This window comes from Malania oleifera, chromosome 4, assembly GCF_029873635.1.
Source record: "Malania oleifera isolate guangnan ecotype guangnan chromosome 4, ASM2987363v1, whole genome shotgun sequence".
NCBI lineage: Eukaryota > Viridiplantae > Streptophyta > Magnoliopsida > Santalales > Ximeniaceae > Malania > Malania oleifera.
The window spans coordinates 31,695,621-31,714,070 of NC_080420.1; the positions used below are offsets into that span (position 1 = coordinate 31,695,621).

General features: G+C 34.8%; 1 protein-coding gene across 1 annotated transcript; it reads right to left on the reverse strand.

The window, feature by feature from the left end:
• Positions 1 to 865: 865 nt before the first annotated feature.
• Positions 866 to 3,121, reverse strand: LOC131153070 (uncharacterized). Its single transcript, XM_058105106.1, has 2 exons — positions 2,738 to 3,121; positions 866 to 2,312 (listed from the first exon to the last, which is right to left on the reverse strand). The coding sequence occupies exons 1-2, from the start codon at positions 3,061 to 3,063 to the stop codon at positions 1,448 to 1,450; spliced, it is 1,191 nt and encodes a 396-aa protein (XP_057961089.1). The 5' UTR covers positions 3,064 to 3,121; the 3' UTR covers positions 866 to 1,447.
• Between the last annotated feature and the right edge of the window lie 15,329 nt (positions 3,122 to 18,450).

An 18,450-nucleotide genomic window follows, 5' to 3' on the forward strand; every position in this document is an offset into this window, starting at 1 on the left:
CCAACATTAAATCTAAAAATTGTTTCACATATTCTCTAATCGACCTCGTATGCTTGAGATCTCTCAGTTTTATCCTTACATTATACTCAACATTCTCAGCAAATAATTGTGTCTTGAGCTCTCTCTTTTCAAGTCTATCCAACTTTTGATTACACAACGTCCAGTTTCAATTTCTTGGTACTTGGTACGCCCCCACAGTTTGGCATCATCAATTTTGCCTATTCTGAGGCCATCCTCACAACGCGAAAGTATTGCTCCACATCAAACAAGAAGTTTTCTAACTCCTTCGCATCTCGGGCACCCCCATACGTCTTGAGTTCTGGTATCTTGGTCTTGCTAACTCCCGGAGTGTTGGAGTTCCCATAGCAAGAACTATCAGATTCACCTTTGCATCCAGATCAGCCATCCGCGACTGCAAAGTTTCAACTGTGTGGCGAAAGTCCTCTGACATGTCGCCTATCAAACCTGCTTGATGTTTTTGTGATCCCATCACTTTATCAACAAGTTCTCTCATCTGGGCCACCTCCACGGCCACAGTGTTGGTTGTTGCCTCAACTTGTGCTTCTAGCATGTTGATCCTCTCAGCATTGTTTGGTGCCATAGTCACTTATCAAAGCTTTCCAAATCCCACAATGAAGGCAATCGAATTCACGTAGTAACTCAACCTTGGGCTCTAATACTAAGTGTCACGGTCCGACTATTTTCACACTCTTGTGAAGGGCCGTGCGGTGCTAGTTAAAGCACTCTTGCTTAATTAGCCAGACTATCGTTTACTAACATTCATCCACGAAATACTTTATTTAACATTCATTCAAATAGCAGCGAAAACAGTAATCAATTCATGAAAGTCGTGGCAAGCAAGCAGTAAACATTGAAGCAAACGTAATTCATTAACAACACCTTCATTGACATTGTGTGCTTAGCGAGGAGGCTAGTAGACTAAACATGTTGACAAAAGCTAGTGAGTTTTACAATGACTGATGAACACTCACCCTCCCCTAAAGAGGTATTTATATAATTATTATCCTAACACTAGAAAACATCAAAATGACCGAAAAGTCATACTGCCTTATTTGACATACAAAGACTATACTAGAAAAAAATAACCCTACACTAGTGTTTACATGATAGAAACTCATCCTAAGCACACGAGATAAGCGGTCACAGGCAAGCATAATGCCCTGAACAAGCTTAGCTCGTGAGGCTTAACATCTAAGTAGACCACTTGACAACTTCTCCACCAAAAAGGAAGGAACATTTTAGTTTACTTAGTACAATGACTTTGCACATTGTTCATGAGTTTTGTACAAACATTCTTCATTTGCATTAGGAGGTAGAATTTCATGCGTGTCAACGATTTTACAACATTTGCCACATATATATACATAGGAAACATCATAAATTGGATCCTTTGACAGTACTCCCAAGGCCTAGAATACAAAATATCTTATTCCCATTTGCTCTTAATCTGGTGAGTATGCTTGAAACCAAAGCTCAATACCAAGCTTCCATCCATTCTTTTCAACACAAAACTCTCAACCAACACATATGAACCAAATCTTCTCCACCCACCCATCCCTTCCAACTCCTCCACCCTCTCCACCCTCACTTGCCCATTTGCTCCCCCAACCCACCCAGCCCTTTCTTCTTCCCATTTCATTTTCTCCACAATTGCTGAACTCAAACCCACATGCCCTTCTTGACCTCCCATATTGTGAGAACTCCTAAACCACACCACCCCATCTGCTGCATTCACTTCTACGACTTTGCTTCCAGCAAATGAGACCACTTCTGTCTGAACAACAATATTCACACCAACAGAAGTACTACTTCCACCATAACTGTTCTCACTCTCAAAAATCCTTTCCCATTTTTGCTCTAGTGTCATCTCATAGTACATAGATCTTTCCACCTGGTTCCTCAGTGTTCCATCTCTAACAAACATGAATGGGCAGTACCACTTTCCCACCACCACAGCTTCCGACCTCTCGCAGGATAACGGGAAGTTGAATTCCGGAAGGCGAGCGCGGAGAGTACTGTCGACGCCTGGTGCTTCACCTAACTCGTAATTGCGGGGCGTCGAGGTGTAAATTTGCCAGCCTTTCCTCCTCAAAAAGTATGGCGGAAACCCATCTGGTGCTACGGATTTGCCAAGAAACTGACCCCTGGAGCTGCAGGCTGCATCATAAGGAGAAATCTCTACCTGTTGATATGTGTTGTTGGGATCCAATGGTCTTGGTTTAACATCTCTCACGCAGCTACAAAAACAGCAGCTGCCCATGTCCTCCTCCTTAGAATTTGTATATGCTTCCCTATAAATTGCCAAGTTTCAATACACCAAGGCTTATTTAATTCCTTGAATACAAATTCAAGAGGAAGGCTTAATATATGCTTTCAAACATCAAACATAAAATTCACTTTCATGTTCCATATGTCTTGGACTTATAAGAGATCTTAAATTTAAATTTGTGTAAATTTAGAATAAATGTAATATAAAATTGCATAGAATTTTATCCAAATTTATAATCCAAGGTCATATTGGAGAACAAATCAGTTTTTAAAATAAAAATTCAGCTCAAGTAGCATATGTATGTTATTTCTGCATAGATCAGATAAGGCAAAGATTAAGCAAAGCTGGCCAAGTGCCATAATTAATATACGGAACACACAGAGAAGATCAGAACATATAATACATACATACACAAATTTATCCACTGATTATGAAATGCATACAAACCCTTTATGCTTTCCGTGGGGTACCATAGCATGGTACCGGTTAGATGACAGGGGCTGGTTAAGCACCGGGATGAGGATAACTTCATTACGGCTGACGCTTTCGTTTTCTCCGGCGCCGGTGGAGTAGCGAACGGTGAGCTTCTTGTTTTGGGGAAAGGGCAGGTCGTGGAGGTAACTCTCCCTGCACAGCCCAAAGCAACGCGTCGTCTCCGACTCCTCATCCTGAATCACCAGAAACCCTGAATTGGGGCCGGCGACGTCGGCCGGGGGGGTGGACAGAGAGGCAGGGAACTTTCTGTACAGAGAAAGAGGCCTGGTCACATACATATTGATTGATCGGTCGATGGCTCTGTGCAGGGTATTTTGACTTGTGGTGTGTAGAGAAAGAAAACCATGCTCATCCTTCAGCTGTATATATATAGAGGAATGCAGTTTGTCAAATGCGTTATGATAGGACAGGTGGCTGTTCCTGCTGCTGTGGTGTTGCGTGTAAGACTAAGCAAGCAGAATTGTTTGAAAATGGCACCCTCTAAGCAAGCAGAATTGTTTGAAAATGGCACCTTCTTGGATGGTTCAGGGACCGACTTATTCAGTCACGAAAGCTGATAAGAAATTACACACATACGAATGAGATGTTGGCGGACCTGGGGCTGACCTTGCATGTCCATCTATATTTAAAATATATATGAAAACTTTGTTAGATAGGTTATATAAATCCTTTTTTTTTTTTTTGTTGTTGTTAATTTATATGATTTTCTCATTTTAAATTATTTTAATTCAACCTATACTCCTTTTATTATAATTAATAATAATTCACTCATTTCCTATATATTTCAAATGTTTAAATAAGTTTTTTTTTTTTTTTTTTAATTTTTGACATAGAAATTGAGAAAAAAAAAATAAAAAAAACATCTACTATATTAATAAACAAAAAAAATTGACTTTACACATTCTTAAAATTTTAGAAAGGAAACAAACTCCAAAAATTTTAGGGAGGAAACAAACTCCAACTAGAACACCGATGTGGTACCTGTTGTGGCATCTTGAAGGCCAACATTGGAAAAGGGAAGGATGACGAATATCCGAATCGCCTCGATTGAGTGGCGAACTTGATATATTATGTAGAAGTTGGAACAATGTACTTAGAAATGGGTAAGTTATAAACAATGGAGTCATCACTAACCTGTTTTTGTCCTATGTACAGTTAAAACACCTACTTAATGTCCCATTAGTTCATTGGTCACTAAGCTACTCCTAGGTTCTGGAAAACCAGTGGTCAATGGTCTAGATCACCAAGAAGTTGGATTCAGGAGTACAATTATGAAAATGGAAGGTATTAACACCTTTTCACACTTATCCAATGGATGATACCTTATTTGTCTTAGTTTACCTTTTAAAAAAAAATCGATCATGATTCCAATTCTTCCATTTTATTAAATTACATGACCTTTAAATGGACAACCCTATGAAAGATAAAGACTATCCTCACCTTAGGATCTTTAAAAATGAGCTAAGGACACAACTCCTAATGATCCGTTTGAGAATTATTTATTTAATGTATTTTTTGTTGAGAAATCCACTTGTGAGCTTGTCTCATATTGAAAAATTAGAGTGGCTGATGGGTGTTTATATACATGGTTGGACCCAAGATCCAATAGACTTAAACTTTTGGGTTAAGTTGGTGTTTACCCATGTGTATCAAGCTCACTCATAGATTTCTCCAATCCTAACAAGTGGTATCAGAGCCGATGGTTCGTAACTAGGTCAGCGACATCTTAAAAGTTGAGACGTGAAACTAATTCTTCTAATGTGTTGGAACTCACAAGTGAGGGGGAGATTATTGAGAATTCCACTTGTGAGCTTGTCCCACATTGGAAAATTAGAGTGGATGATGGGTGCTTATATACGTGGATGAGTTGCAGTCGCGTGCCAAATTCATTACATCAAAAACACAATTATCACAGGCTAAAATAATCCATTAAATACCACGTGCTCATTATCCCATTAGAATGCAATAACTCTTTTCCTTCTATATCTATTTTATGTATCTATAAATAAGAACATTTGTGTTGTGTGAAGTGTGCTAGTGAAGTGAGTGAGTGAGGAGTGTGAGAGTGTTGAAGGTGAGAGAGGGAGAAAAGTGTGAGAAGAGTTGAGTTGAGTGTGTGTGTCTCCTTCTCTTGTTTTTCTCCCAAGTTATAGTATATTTGGTGTGCTCAGTGGACGTAGGTCAGATTAGACTAAATCACGTAAATCTGGTGTTCTTATATTGTGTGCTTATTTTGCTTTTAAGTGTGTGATTATTGTTCCTAGATCCCTAACAAGTGGTATCAAAGTTGATGGTTCGTAACTCTAGGTTAGCAACATCGTAAAAGTCGATACGTGAAGCTAATTCTCCTAACATGTTAATAGTTGGAGGACCAAGTGTGTGATTGAGGCCAATAAGGATCATCTAGGCTTGACATGGATCCGAATAGGGTCAAGATATGGGAGGTAGGATTGGTTCGAAGACATGTGGAATGTAATCCGAGGCACGTAAGGCACCAGTGGTAAGGCCCACTTGAGCAACTGTTGGGGAAAGCTTACTCTCATAAAGGAGATGCTTTTCGTTCAAGGGGTAGTGGTTGGAACTCACAAGTGAGGGGGAGATTGTGGAGAATTCCACTTGTGAGCTTGTTGCACATTGAAAAATTAGAGTGGATGATGGCTGCTTATATACATGGTTGGACCCAAGATCCAATAGACTTAAGCTTTTTGGTCAATTTGGTGTTCACCTATGTTATCAAACCCACCTATAGGCTCCTCCGGTCCTAACATTTTTCATCATTTTTGAAGTATACATTACCTGATGTTTAGCTTATTAGGAAAAGTTTATAGGACAAAGACTTGTCACCTCTAGTCCTCAAAGGCATGCAAAGACGTAGCCTTCAAGACTGGTGAAAAATTCCTTATGAGTTTGATTTATTTGATAACATACAAAATAGGCAAGGAAAATACACGTGAACAAACAAATTGAACATATATACAATCACGTAATTTATATAGACATTCATCCAAAATCTATATACAAGGTGTAAACCAAAATTCAGAGAGTCTAATAGAACCACTAATGACCGCCTCTCATAAGATAATTGAGGATGCAATAACCCCAATTTATTGAGCATTCTTCATGGAGATAGTGTGTGTGTGTGCGCACGCATGCACACACACACACACACAAAGGTATGCAAGCATATGCATGCATAAAAGAAAAGGGAAACACACATTCATGTGGCAAGAAAAACACACAATGCGCATATCACACAAGGAATGCTGCTGAAAAACTGACAAAAACTAGGCAAAAAGGGTTCTAGAATTTTCTCAAAAGTTTTCTCTATTTTTCAAGATTTTTCTTGTAATTTTAAAAGATTTTGAAGGAGTTTTTTTCAAAATTTATTTATTTTTCTCTATTTTTCACGTTGACGTCACCCGTCATGTCACCTACCATGTGGTGGTATGCCACTAGCCCAAACTTATTAACGGAGATTGCTCTCATGGGAGCGATTTAACCATCTAGAGAAAACACAAATTAGATGATTGAGATCACTCCACATTGTTGGGTGATGTCACCCAAAATGCATGGACCAGAATGCACCACGTGTCACCACCCAAAAGGTGACACATGGCCTACTATGGGAAAATTAAATTTTTTAAAAATATTTATTTACTTAAATATATATATATATATATATATATATACATTTTTTATTCTTTAAATTTTATTTTCTTTCTTTATCCTTTTCATTCTTTCGAATTCTCTCCTCCTTCCTTTTCTCTTTTAGGTCTCGCTCCTGTAGAGAACCCTAGGGTTCTCTACATCTCCATTTCACTGCCATGACCACCATGGCCACCGTTCCCTCAAGTGATGTACTCTCTCTCTCTCTAACTTCTTACTCTTAATCTTTTTCTCAAGCTTCTTACTTACTCTCTCTTTTCCATCTCTTAATCTCTCTTCTTTGCTCTCTCTATCCTTTCTCAATCTCTTTGATCTCTCTAACTCTTTCTCAATCTCGTTGATCTCTTTATTCTTTCTCAATGTCTCAGATCTCTCTAACTCTCTAACTCTTTTGAGCTTCTCTATTAGCTTTACTTTAATCCCAAAAGGGGGGTGAATTGGTATTTTAAAATTTCTTCCCTAGGTCAATTAACCAGTAGCAGTATTACACAACCCTAGGGTTCATCTAGTATAGATATAAAAAAATTCAATATATATGCTAAAATTAAATTACACAAGTGAGCTAATTACGCATGCAAGGGAAAGCAGGTAAAGAGAGATAACACCAGATATGTAGAAACCCAAAGAATTATGGTATTTAAATAATAAAAGAGGAAGAAAAAGGAGATTGTAAAGGGAGTCACGATAGGTCCTCGTCGACGAACGTGAAGCATTCGTTGATGAAGTAGCTTATTGGGATCATCGACGGGGACACGTGTCTCATTGACGAGAAGTTACCGATGGACTATTTTTCAGCTCTGAATTTCATCAATGAGGAATAATCATTCATTGACGAACTCCCTTTATGTCCTCATCGATGAAGTGACGTGTCTCGTCGACGATGGCAGGTGTATAAATAACCCTAAACTCGGATTTCAGCGCATATTATTCAAGCAAATCAAATTTTCTCTCTCCTCTTCAGTTTTCCTCCCTTCTCTCTAATATTTTGGGTCCATTCTTCCCCGGATCGACGATATGAAGCCTCCACGCTACACATGGGGAAGTTCTCTCCAAGTATGTTAGAGTAGATCGTTGGTGGGACTAACTTGGACTACATCCCAAGTTTAGGGTAAGACTTTATGTTGAGTATTTGGCTTTTTTACAGTTGTAGAATAGGTAGTACTCAAAGAAATACTGAAGTTTTGTTTGGGGTGATGTTGTTTTTAGGGTGTTGAATGGGGAACCCTATGGGTGTAGGACTAGTCATTTTAGGGGCTTTCTAGTAGCTAGGTAAGGGGATAAACTAAGTAAGGATTTCATGAAAATGTATTTACTATTTTACAACATTTAATTTTAGATAAATATGTATATTGTAGAATTATGTTGGAAATAATGCTGTTAATCAGAAATATGATTATTATCTCTTTTGTGTGGTATGAATAATATATACCATGAAAATTATGATGATGAAATATCATGTTTACATAGTAAGTATGTTACTACTGCTTTCAAGAAAAAGTTAAAATGATACAAGGATTTTTTAAACTAAGGAATTTATATGATATGTCAGCGTATGGGCTGAGGATTTTATATGATATGCGGATGTAAGAGCCGAGGTTTTATATGAAATATTGGCGTAAGGGCCTAAAGGTTTTTATGATATGCTATACCAGCATAAGTGCTGTGATTTACAAGATACAAAATGTCGGCGTAAGGGTTGTGAATTTTATATGATAAGTTATGTAAAGTTTTATGAAGATATTGACATGACAAATATTATTATGAAATAGCCATGTATCATTATTTAGAAATATATTACATCAGAACCTGGTTGGCTTGGTTTAGGCTTTCACGAAGCATGGTACCGTAACTATATGATCACGATCATGTTTATGTTAGTGCTACCGCTTGCTGTAAGGGGCAGTGGGAGATCAGAAGTTGATGTGGTTTATTGTAATGTAGGCGTCCCTCTGGTGTCTGGAGCAGGAGGGGCAGACCTATCGTACTTACAGACTTATGTTGATCTAGCATGGTCGGCCAATTATTGTTAGGTCCCGCCTTCAGGCCGCACAACCTAGTCGTGTGGGGCTAATACATGACACCAGCCAGCTATCCATCTAGGGTGTTTTTCATGTACGGTTATATAAGATGATTTATATGTATAGAAATCCAGTATGTTATACCATGTCATGTTCAAATATGTTTTTCCCAGATATGTTATAGATAGTATTAATTAATTAATTAGTTAAACACTATTAAATTAATGTATTAAATAAACAAATAAATATAAATAGTATGAAAAAAAAATTATTAATTAATTAATGAATTAATTAAATGTTATTAAAATAAATAAATAAATAAATAAATAGTAAAAAAATGGAATAAAGATATATAAATATATATATATATGTAAGCTTAATATATATATAAAAATATATATAAAAGTTAAAGTATAAGTTTAATGTGTGTATATATATATATATATATATATGAGGTAAGTTAAGTAAGTCAAAAGAAAAAAAAAAAAAAAAGAAGGAGAAAAGAAGATTAAAGAAGCCTGAAGTCCAGTAGCTTCCGTCTCCTTCTCTTTTTGCATTTCTCCAGCTACTCTCTACGAGCGTCCGTCTCCGTCTCTCTCCTTCTCTCAATTTCTCGACGAGTTTACAGCGGATCGGGAAATGGAAGGTGCCATTGGATTCCTGGTTCCGCTGCCGACATTTCTACCGGAGCAGATTTTTCATAGGAACGACTTAAACATTGCTCCTACGGAAAGGTAATTTTTTTCTATTTTCTCAATTTTGTTTTAAATCTATTGTTAAATTGACAATTAGACACCACCACCGGGTCTTAGTCGTCGATATCGTCATTTTGACATAGGCAATTTTTCAATTGAGATTTTCTAGGCTCTATTCTAAAGCGAGAGTGGGATTTGAGAAATTTAAAAATTTGGCTAAATTTAAGGGTATATTTATTTATTTAGAAATTATGGCCCTAGGAAATATTTAAATAATATTTTAATCAGGAATAATTTATTGGAATTAGGATTTTTGATTCAGGGTCTGGGTGAACGCCGCAGGTATTTTTTGGGATTCCTGTTAGTGTAGTTCAAGAAATTAGATAAGGGAAAAATTTATATATTAAATAAGGTTTTTCATGAATTAAAAATAATTATGTGTTATTTATGTATATATGTTTTTATGTGTGTTTAAAATGCCAGCCATGAAATTTATGTTTTTTGAGCCTAGGATTGTCGATATAGTTATGTATATGTGAAAGTGAACGAATGAAAGTGAAAAGAATTTCCTGATGAATTAAATAAGAAATGAAATGTATTTTGAGCATATAAATGTTAAATGTGGGTTGACTTATTTTATGAGAAATATGTATGAATTTTACTACTAAATTGTGTGGCATGAGAATTTGTGCAAATTATATGTTAAATGTATGAGATGCAGGCTAAGTAAGTAAAGCAATGAGAATAAAATATGATATGGACAATGTTGCCTGTGTATGTTAAATGCAACCATGTAAAAGTACAACAGCTGAAAGTCAGGTTAGCAGATTCTAGTGCATTTCTATGTGGACTAATTGTAGCAGATTCTAGCGCATTTCTATGTGAACTAACTAATGACGGTTAAAAAGTGGCTGTAGTACAAATGAATGAAATGACAAGGAATGACAATGCAATGAAATGAAATGTGAAATGTGAATGATACAAATGGGAAAGAGTCACTTAAAGTGAAACACAAGGAAATGTTAAGTTATGAATATGAAAGAATGTGAATGATTGAATAACGATGGAAAGAATGATGTATTATGATATTAGAAGTACTTATGCACGTAGAATGTGCTACGATTTGGGCGGGGCGTACTCTTTGCCTAAGGGCTTGCTGAGAAAAGCAAGTGCACTAATAGTTTCAGATGTGGCAGTAGCTACATAACGTACTAGGGCAGAGGAAACCTACTTGTATGGGCAGGTAGATTTCCCTATCCTTTGGTCCTTTGCCGGTAAGCTATTATTGAACGGTGTGAGTACGAGATCAATTTATCACTTGAGGGCTTACTGAGTAAGGTGAGTGCCCTGGTATGCTTTAGCTGTGACTTTAAGCTTACCTAAATATCATAGTAGAGGGGTGCTACTTGTATGGGCTGGTAATCACCCCTAACCTCGGGTAATATCGTGGGTTAAATCTTTTGCATGTGTTTGATTAAGATCAGAGAATGATTTCAAAAATTGTGTTAACAATTTTTAAATGTTAAATAATATGTTGTTATATACCTCATGTTAGCTACACGCTGTGTTTAATATATGGTTTCTTCCCTTACTAAGATGTGTCTCACTCGAATATGAAATTATCTTTTTCAGGATTTCCTCGAGATTGAACTTAAAGAACTTGAGATTTTATAGCATTTTTGGTAAATAGAAAGAGAAAATGGTATATTTTTATGTTAATTTTGATATGTATATTTTATGTTTTATGATTTATGTTTTAAGTTTTATAAGATATGGATGGTTGTGAAACATACTGGTATTTGTGGATAATGTTTTGGAGACATGTATATATTTGAGTAGAGGTGGAGATTATGGTTATGTTTTCCGCTACGTATATTATGGATTATGGATTATTAGGATTTTATCAGGTATAAAGCGCCAGACCCCGGTTAAAGGGTTCGGGGCGTCACAGGAGAGATATGACTTTACATGTATTCTCCAGGGATTTGTAAATGAATATCAAATTGCTTGTGTTATGGCTTGTATGGTGTTCTCTTACATGAATAAAATAAGTAGTCTCTATTTTATAATTGAACATAAATGTCTCTTGCCTTCCTGATCCCTCAGTGTCTATATTAATATTTCATGATTATGAGTGGTTTCTGAGACTTATAAGATGCTCACGTTTGCACGTTTGAACAAGTGATTATTGACTGACTTTGTTGGGGAGAGCCTCGACGAGTGCCGCGTGGCCCCTTTGTTGAGTTTAATCTGGGGGTCCGTGAGACAGTGCCTTCAGCCCCTTCTGCTTGCACAATCCAAAGCAACAAATGCTCTTTGATTCTTCATCCTGAATCACTAGAAAACCTGAATTTGGGCCATCCTTTGGAGTTATTAACAGACTCTCGGGATACTTTTTGTAAAGAGAAAAAGGCCTTGTCACATGCATGGTGACTTGGAGAGTATTTTTATTTGCTTGACCGTCTGATTATGTAATGTCAGGTAGTCATGAATATTAAATAGTATGTGTATTATGTATAAAAATTAAAGAGTCATGAGGGGTTATTTATAATTTTGGGTTCTCATGAACATTGAATAGTAGTTGTAATGTGTACAAAAATTAATGAGTGTCATGGGTGACTACTTATAGTCATAGTAAGTGTTGTTTTGCACAAGTGTTATATTTTGTAAATTACTCATAACGGTGTATCTGGGTGCATGAATTTCGGACCTTCGATTTGAATTTAGGTGAATTTTGATAAATTTAAATATAATTTTATATTATATTTAATTTAAATTCAATACAAATTCAAATTTAAGTCTCTCCAAACATAGGGTAAGTGTCTATTTGTAATCTTTAAATAAAGTAAACCTCTTAGGCATATACACTCAGCATGGTCAACTTAATTTCGAATAGTAAGATTATGGTTGGAAGTATTGATATTAGGATTTGGATTTAAATTTGTGTGATTTTTGATTTATATTAAAATTAAAGAGAGCCGGCATTGGTGGTTATTTATAGTGATGGTTATTATATTCATGGGCAGGTGTTATATCCATTCAATTACTCATTAATTATAATTTGATTATGATTTTTTAACAGCTATATATGAAAATATGAGGGTACTTTGGAATATATAAAAATTAAATACAGTTCTTTTGTGTTACAAGAATCCAAGTGCTTCTTGGAAGGTCAAGAGACCGGCTCATCCAGTCATGAGAGGTAAGAAAATAGTCGAAGCTGTCTCATATAATAATTAATTAATAAAAAAAAGATTGAAAAAATTACAAATTGGCTAATCAGATGAATCGGTTGGTCCGAAGCAGAGATAATTAATTTATATAAATTTGTTTTTTAATTTATTTAGTATTTTATATTTTAGACACAATGATTGAACTTTGTAATTTTAATTTTTAAAATATGAATTTTGAAATTTTTATTTTTTATAATATGTTTGACAAGTTAATTTAAATTTAAAGAGATTGAATTATTTTTTAAATTTGTTTTACGATGTGCTTATCCATTTAATTTATATGATAATTATATATAACAAACATTTTGCAATGCTGTAATTATCAAAATATGTATTTTATGTTTTATTAGTAATATTCATTTTTTTTCATATATTTTTAAATTTTTTAAAATAATAATATAATTGTATTTTCGCGATGATATGACCTATTTCGTCTTGTCAAAGTATTGGTCAATCCAAGAAATAATTGCGTTTTAATTATCATTGATCTATGCATCTATTTATATTTATAAATACTAGTAATGTGAAATATTTTTGAAATAGAATACCCGTTTCTATATTATAAATAACATACAATTTTTTATAATAGATTTAATAGTATTAGTTCTTATCTAATTTACATCTAACTTAGGAGAAAATAAAATTAATTTAATTGTGAATAAACATTTAAAGTATTTTTATTTTTTTCTTCTTTATTCGGGAAAAAAAATAAACTCACATAAATAATTGTTGCATAAAGGTTAATAATTAATATCATATATTTTTTTGAAAAAAATATTTTATATTTTCTTTTAAAAGATATAACATTTCTCTTTATAAGTAAACCTAATAAATGCACAAAAGTTACCTAATCTACTTTTAACCTAAGAGAAAATAAAATAAAATAAATTTAAAATGAATACTTATTACATTTACTCTATTGATTTGATTACATATACTAAAAAGATTTACATGCAATATATGTTTCCATATGGGTATTTTAATTCCCAAGTAACTCTTGTAACATTCATAATGTCCAATAAATTTAATTTACTATACTAAAAACATTAACATATAATACATCGTTCACATGGACTAAAACTTGAATATTGAATTTCATACAAAGTAATTGAATTTTTTACCCTAACTATATTAATATTAATTTTTAAATTTTAATATTTTATCTTATTCACATCCAACTTATAAAATACAAATAATCAAATCCTAAACAAACCATTATAATTTTATATACCCTTTTATAGGTTAATTTTTTTTTCTTAACTCATATTTAATAAGTTCTTTTTCTTCTAATTCAATGAACGCACTCCTCCCACTAAAGGGTTTTGCATACAAATCTTTTTATTATATATTGCCCTCACAAGACCCCTAATAGAAGGCCTTTTAAAATCTTTCCATAACACCATTCACTTATAAATATTCAAATTACCAAATGCAATATGGTGCCACGATGTGCATGGGAACCAATAGGTCAAAAGTTTGTATGTGTGTACTTTGTATTCATTTTGTTTAATTTTTTAAGTATCCATTAAATTAGATCGATCAGTTTACTATTTAGATTGTGCATTCATCAAACCAAATAAAATGTCTTTCTTCCATTTAAGCATGAATTTCATTTGGACATGCATAGGTGTCATGGTCCGACTATTTTCACACTCTTTTGAAGGGTTGTGCGGCGCTAGTTAAAGCACTCTTGCTTAACTAGCCAGCCTATCATTTACTAACATTCATCCATGAAACACTTTCATTAACATTCATTCAAATAGCAGCGGAAATAGTAATCAATTCATGAAAGTCGTGGCAAGCAAGCAGTAAATATTGAAGCAAACGTAATTCATTAACAACACCTCCATTGACATTGTGTATTTAGCGAGGAAGGCAAGAAGGCTAAATACATTGACAAAAGCTAGTGAGTTTTACAATGACCGATGAACACTCACCCTCCTGTAAAGAGGTTTTTATGTAATTATCATCCTGGTCCTAAGGAACATCAAAGTGACCGAGGAGTTATACTGTCTTATTTGGCATACAAAGATTCTACTAGCAGAAAATAACCCTACACTAGTATTTACATGATGGAAACTCATCCTAAGCACACGAGATAAGTGGTCACATGCAAGCATAATGCCTTAAACAAGCTTAACTCGTGACATTCTCCCCCACTTATGCGGTCAACGTCCTTGTAGACTTTGGCGGTAGGTACACTTCAAGTTTGTCACGAACGGTTGAATATCTTCCGCAAAAATCCAGCTGAATTCTTTGTCATCAAGGCATTTCCACTTCACTAGGAACTTCTGCCGCTTCTTCCTTGAGGATATGAACTTTCTGCCTTCAAGGATCTCTTCAACTTCACGTCTGTCAGGTTGCACTGTCTTCAACTCTGCTCTGTTGGACTGACTTCTGCTCAGGTCATTAGTGTTGACGTTGAATGGCTTGAGGCAGCTAACATGAAACTGCAGTCTTCTCCCTTGATCTGCCCACTCCTTTATCTGCTTAAAAGCCTTCTCTAGATAGGCTTGGGCAAACTCTGCGTTCTATATCCATTCTTTGGTGAAGATGTACGCTCTGGGACTCTTTCGCCTGCACAACTCGCCCACTATGTGAGGTAACAACGACAACTGGCCTATAACAAGCTCAAAAGTGCTCTTGTTGGTTGTTGAGCTCCTTTGGGCTTTACCATAGAACAGAGCCACATCAAGTAGTTGCACACCATTCTTCTGGTTGTTGTTGACAAAATGGCGCAAGTACTTTTTTAGTAGCCCTCTGAATCTCTTCATCTATCCATCTGTCCGTTGGTGATAACTCGAAGAGATGTCAAGATGTGACCTGAATATCCTGAAAAATTCTATCAAGAAGTTGTCAGTGAACATTAAGTCTCGGTCACAAACAATAACTTGGGGAACACCCCAATGTATCACAATAGTCACAAGGAATAATTGTGTCATCTCCTTTGCCAAACAGTAGTTCGGTGCGACCATGAAAGTACCATGTAACACCCTGATCCTGAGGGGCCTGGGATATTAACTTTTTACTACTAATTTACAGCGGAAGCAAAATAAACTCAATTTTTATTAAACCAGAGCACTAATTATCCATATTACAATCATTTATTTCAAAAGAAGAATAATTACATAAGCATAAATATCCGGCATCATACTAATATTTCTAAATAATCTTTATTTTTCTATCCCCACCCGTATGCTTGCTAAGCCTGATTTCCGACATGTCCTTCAAAGTTATCTGAAATAAAATATGATTGGGGTGAGACGACGCTCAGTAAGTAAATAAAATTATTATTAGTGTGTGGCCAAAAATGAGCTTTTAAAGAATTTCGTAAAACAATATTTAATACTATAACTTCAAGACTGCTTTTAGAATAAACATAAATTTAAAAATTTCTGCATAAAACTTTTGTCATCAATTTCAACAGTAAATTTTTACAATCATATACTATAACTGCTAAATTAAACTTTTAACTTTAAAACTGGAAAAATATTTAATGATAAACATACATATACTTTTTCTTATACGTTTTCCTTAGATCGTCATTTAAGTACCAGAATGATCCTTTTCACGTAAAATTACACTTTTCCTTCAAATCATCAGTAACTTTGTACACGTAATTAAATATGTATAAACATATATTATAAAAACCACCCTTAGGCCTGTTTGCTGTAAGTCATGTTTACCCCCATGACTGGGTTGTGCGGTCCGAAGACTGGACTTAGCTAGCTGGCCAACCAAACTAAATCAACGTACGTAAACTTTAAGTGAGATTTTCCTTATTAAGTCCTGGTCCGGAACCAGGTGTGCACTCAGGAGAAATCCACTAACATAAATAACCACTCTGTAAACAGTGTGGGTGCACTTTGATCCGTATAAACTTTAAGTTGTGGTACCGAACATCTGTAACTTTGAACTTTCGTTGCCATAAGGGGTTTTAAAATCATTTTATTATAATTTATGCAATTTAAAAATAATATCGGGAAAATCTCATCTTTACTCATATTTTCATAAAAATGCAATGTAGAAATAAACTCATGCCACACAATTTTTGTGTTAAAAATATATATAATTTTATTTTTGAATAGAAAGAAATGCTGAAAATTTACCCGAGAAGATTGGAACATTTCTTAACCCAAAAATAGATACAAGTATATTAAAGATAGAACTGGTATAATTAAATATGCATAAAAATAAACTCATAGAAATTTTTTGGAACTAAGTAACATAATTAAAATTTACTTACCTTCTTCTTTTACCGCGTGCTACGAACACAATAACTATCTTTAAAAAAATGAGATCGGAAAGAGTGGGTGAGTGAGAACTTATTCAAAAATTCTCTCTCCACCACAAATTCTTTCACTCACTACTTCTTCTCTTCCTTGGAAAATTGTTGTGAAAAATGAAGGTTGAGAGCTCCCTATTTATAGGAAAATTTTGGAAAAGAAATGAAATTTATGAAAGTATGGGGATATGGGTGAAATTATAATTTTTTTTTAAAAAAAATTAAAGAATGGGCAAGCTATGGGTTGAGTATGGGATGGGGATAGAGGCCATGTGGGAGTGCTTGCCACCATTCCCATTAAATAAATTTTTAATTAATCACTTACCTAATTAATTAATCAATTAGTTAATCAATTATTTTATTATTTTATTATTTTTCTTAATCATTATTATCATTATTATTATCATTGTTATTAATTTTGAACCATTTTTAGTATTTATTTATTTTATGATTAATTTTTGAATAAGAATTAAATTTAAATTTTGAAAACTCATGTGGGCCCCACATGGTCTTGTGGGCCCCACACAACTTCGAGACCCGAATGGATCCTACGTAATTCGAATAACTCTTATATGATTTTATGCATCCTACATAGCTTTGAGATTTGTGTAAACCTCCATACGGCTTCGGGACTCATGTGGGCCCCACACAGTCTTGTGGGCCCCGCATAGGATATCTATATTATTATTATTTTATCATATATTTTTTCAAATTATATCAGTTAAAACATTATTTTATGTACTTATTTATGTATATAAATAGTGTCTTGTGGCTCCGGGACTCATGTGGACCCCACATAGTCTTGTGGGCCCCACATATGATACATATATTATTATCATCTTATTATGTATTTCTACAAATTATGTCTGTCAAAACACTATTTTATGTATATATACAGTGTCTATCCTGTTTATCCTGTGAAATTCCATTTTGACCAGACCGACCTCCAGGGAACGACTGAGCCGCAATGGTCTCTGAGCACTCGCTTAGACAAGGTCTTTCTTAAACATCAAACATGGAATCAAGGATCCTACAGAAAAACACTTCTGTATTGATATTAACTTAATGACCATTTTTATTATTTTATTATTATTGTACTTTAATCATATATATATATATATATATATATATATATATATATATATTTGGGTCATCACATACTATACTTCTTCCGCTCCCCCTTATCTTGTTGGAAAGTGAGACAAGTTTTGGTATAATCAACCACATCATCCCACGCGTGTGGCCAATAATACCTCCCCAGTATTCTTGTCATTGGTGTCATTCTTCGCGAATACCCCTCAACGAACTTCCTGCAATATCTAGTAAGGCCAAGAAAAGAACGCAACTCCTTCATTGTCGTGGGGATATTTCATTCTTGAATCATCCTTACCTTCTCTATAGCCCTCCAGATATGACCTTGTTCAACCAAAATGACCAAGGAATTTGTTGCTCCGCTGAGTGAAAGAGAACTTCCCTTTATTCCCATCCAGAGTGTTTCCCCTCAGCCTATTGAACACCTTCCGTAGATGCTCTTCATGTTTCCTCTGAAAAATACCGATGCTCCCAACGTTGCTTTGGAAGGGCGAACACATCCCACTTCCAATTCATCAAGTTGTTTCCCCAACTCTATTATCTCAAGAGGCGCAATCCGACATGGCCCTTTAGCAGGTGGTTTCACTCCAGATAACAACTTGATCTCATGCTGCACAGTCCATTGTGAAAGCAAATTGTGAGACAACTTATCCGAAAACACCTCCTTGTACTTATC

What these genes read in the sequence shown, in the direction of transcription:
- LOC131153070 (XM_058105106.1), bottom strand. Translation starts at nt 3,063, where the DNA reads ATGTATGTGACCAGGCCTCTTTCTCTGTACAGAAAGTTCCCTGCCTCT. An exon ending in CCCCACGGAAAGCATAAAGG is followed by an intron (nt 2,313 to 2,737) that starts GTTTGTATGCAT and finishes GGCAATTTATAG; the next exon opens with GGAAGCATATACAAATTCTA.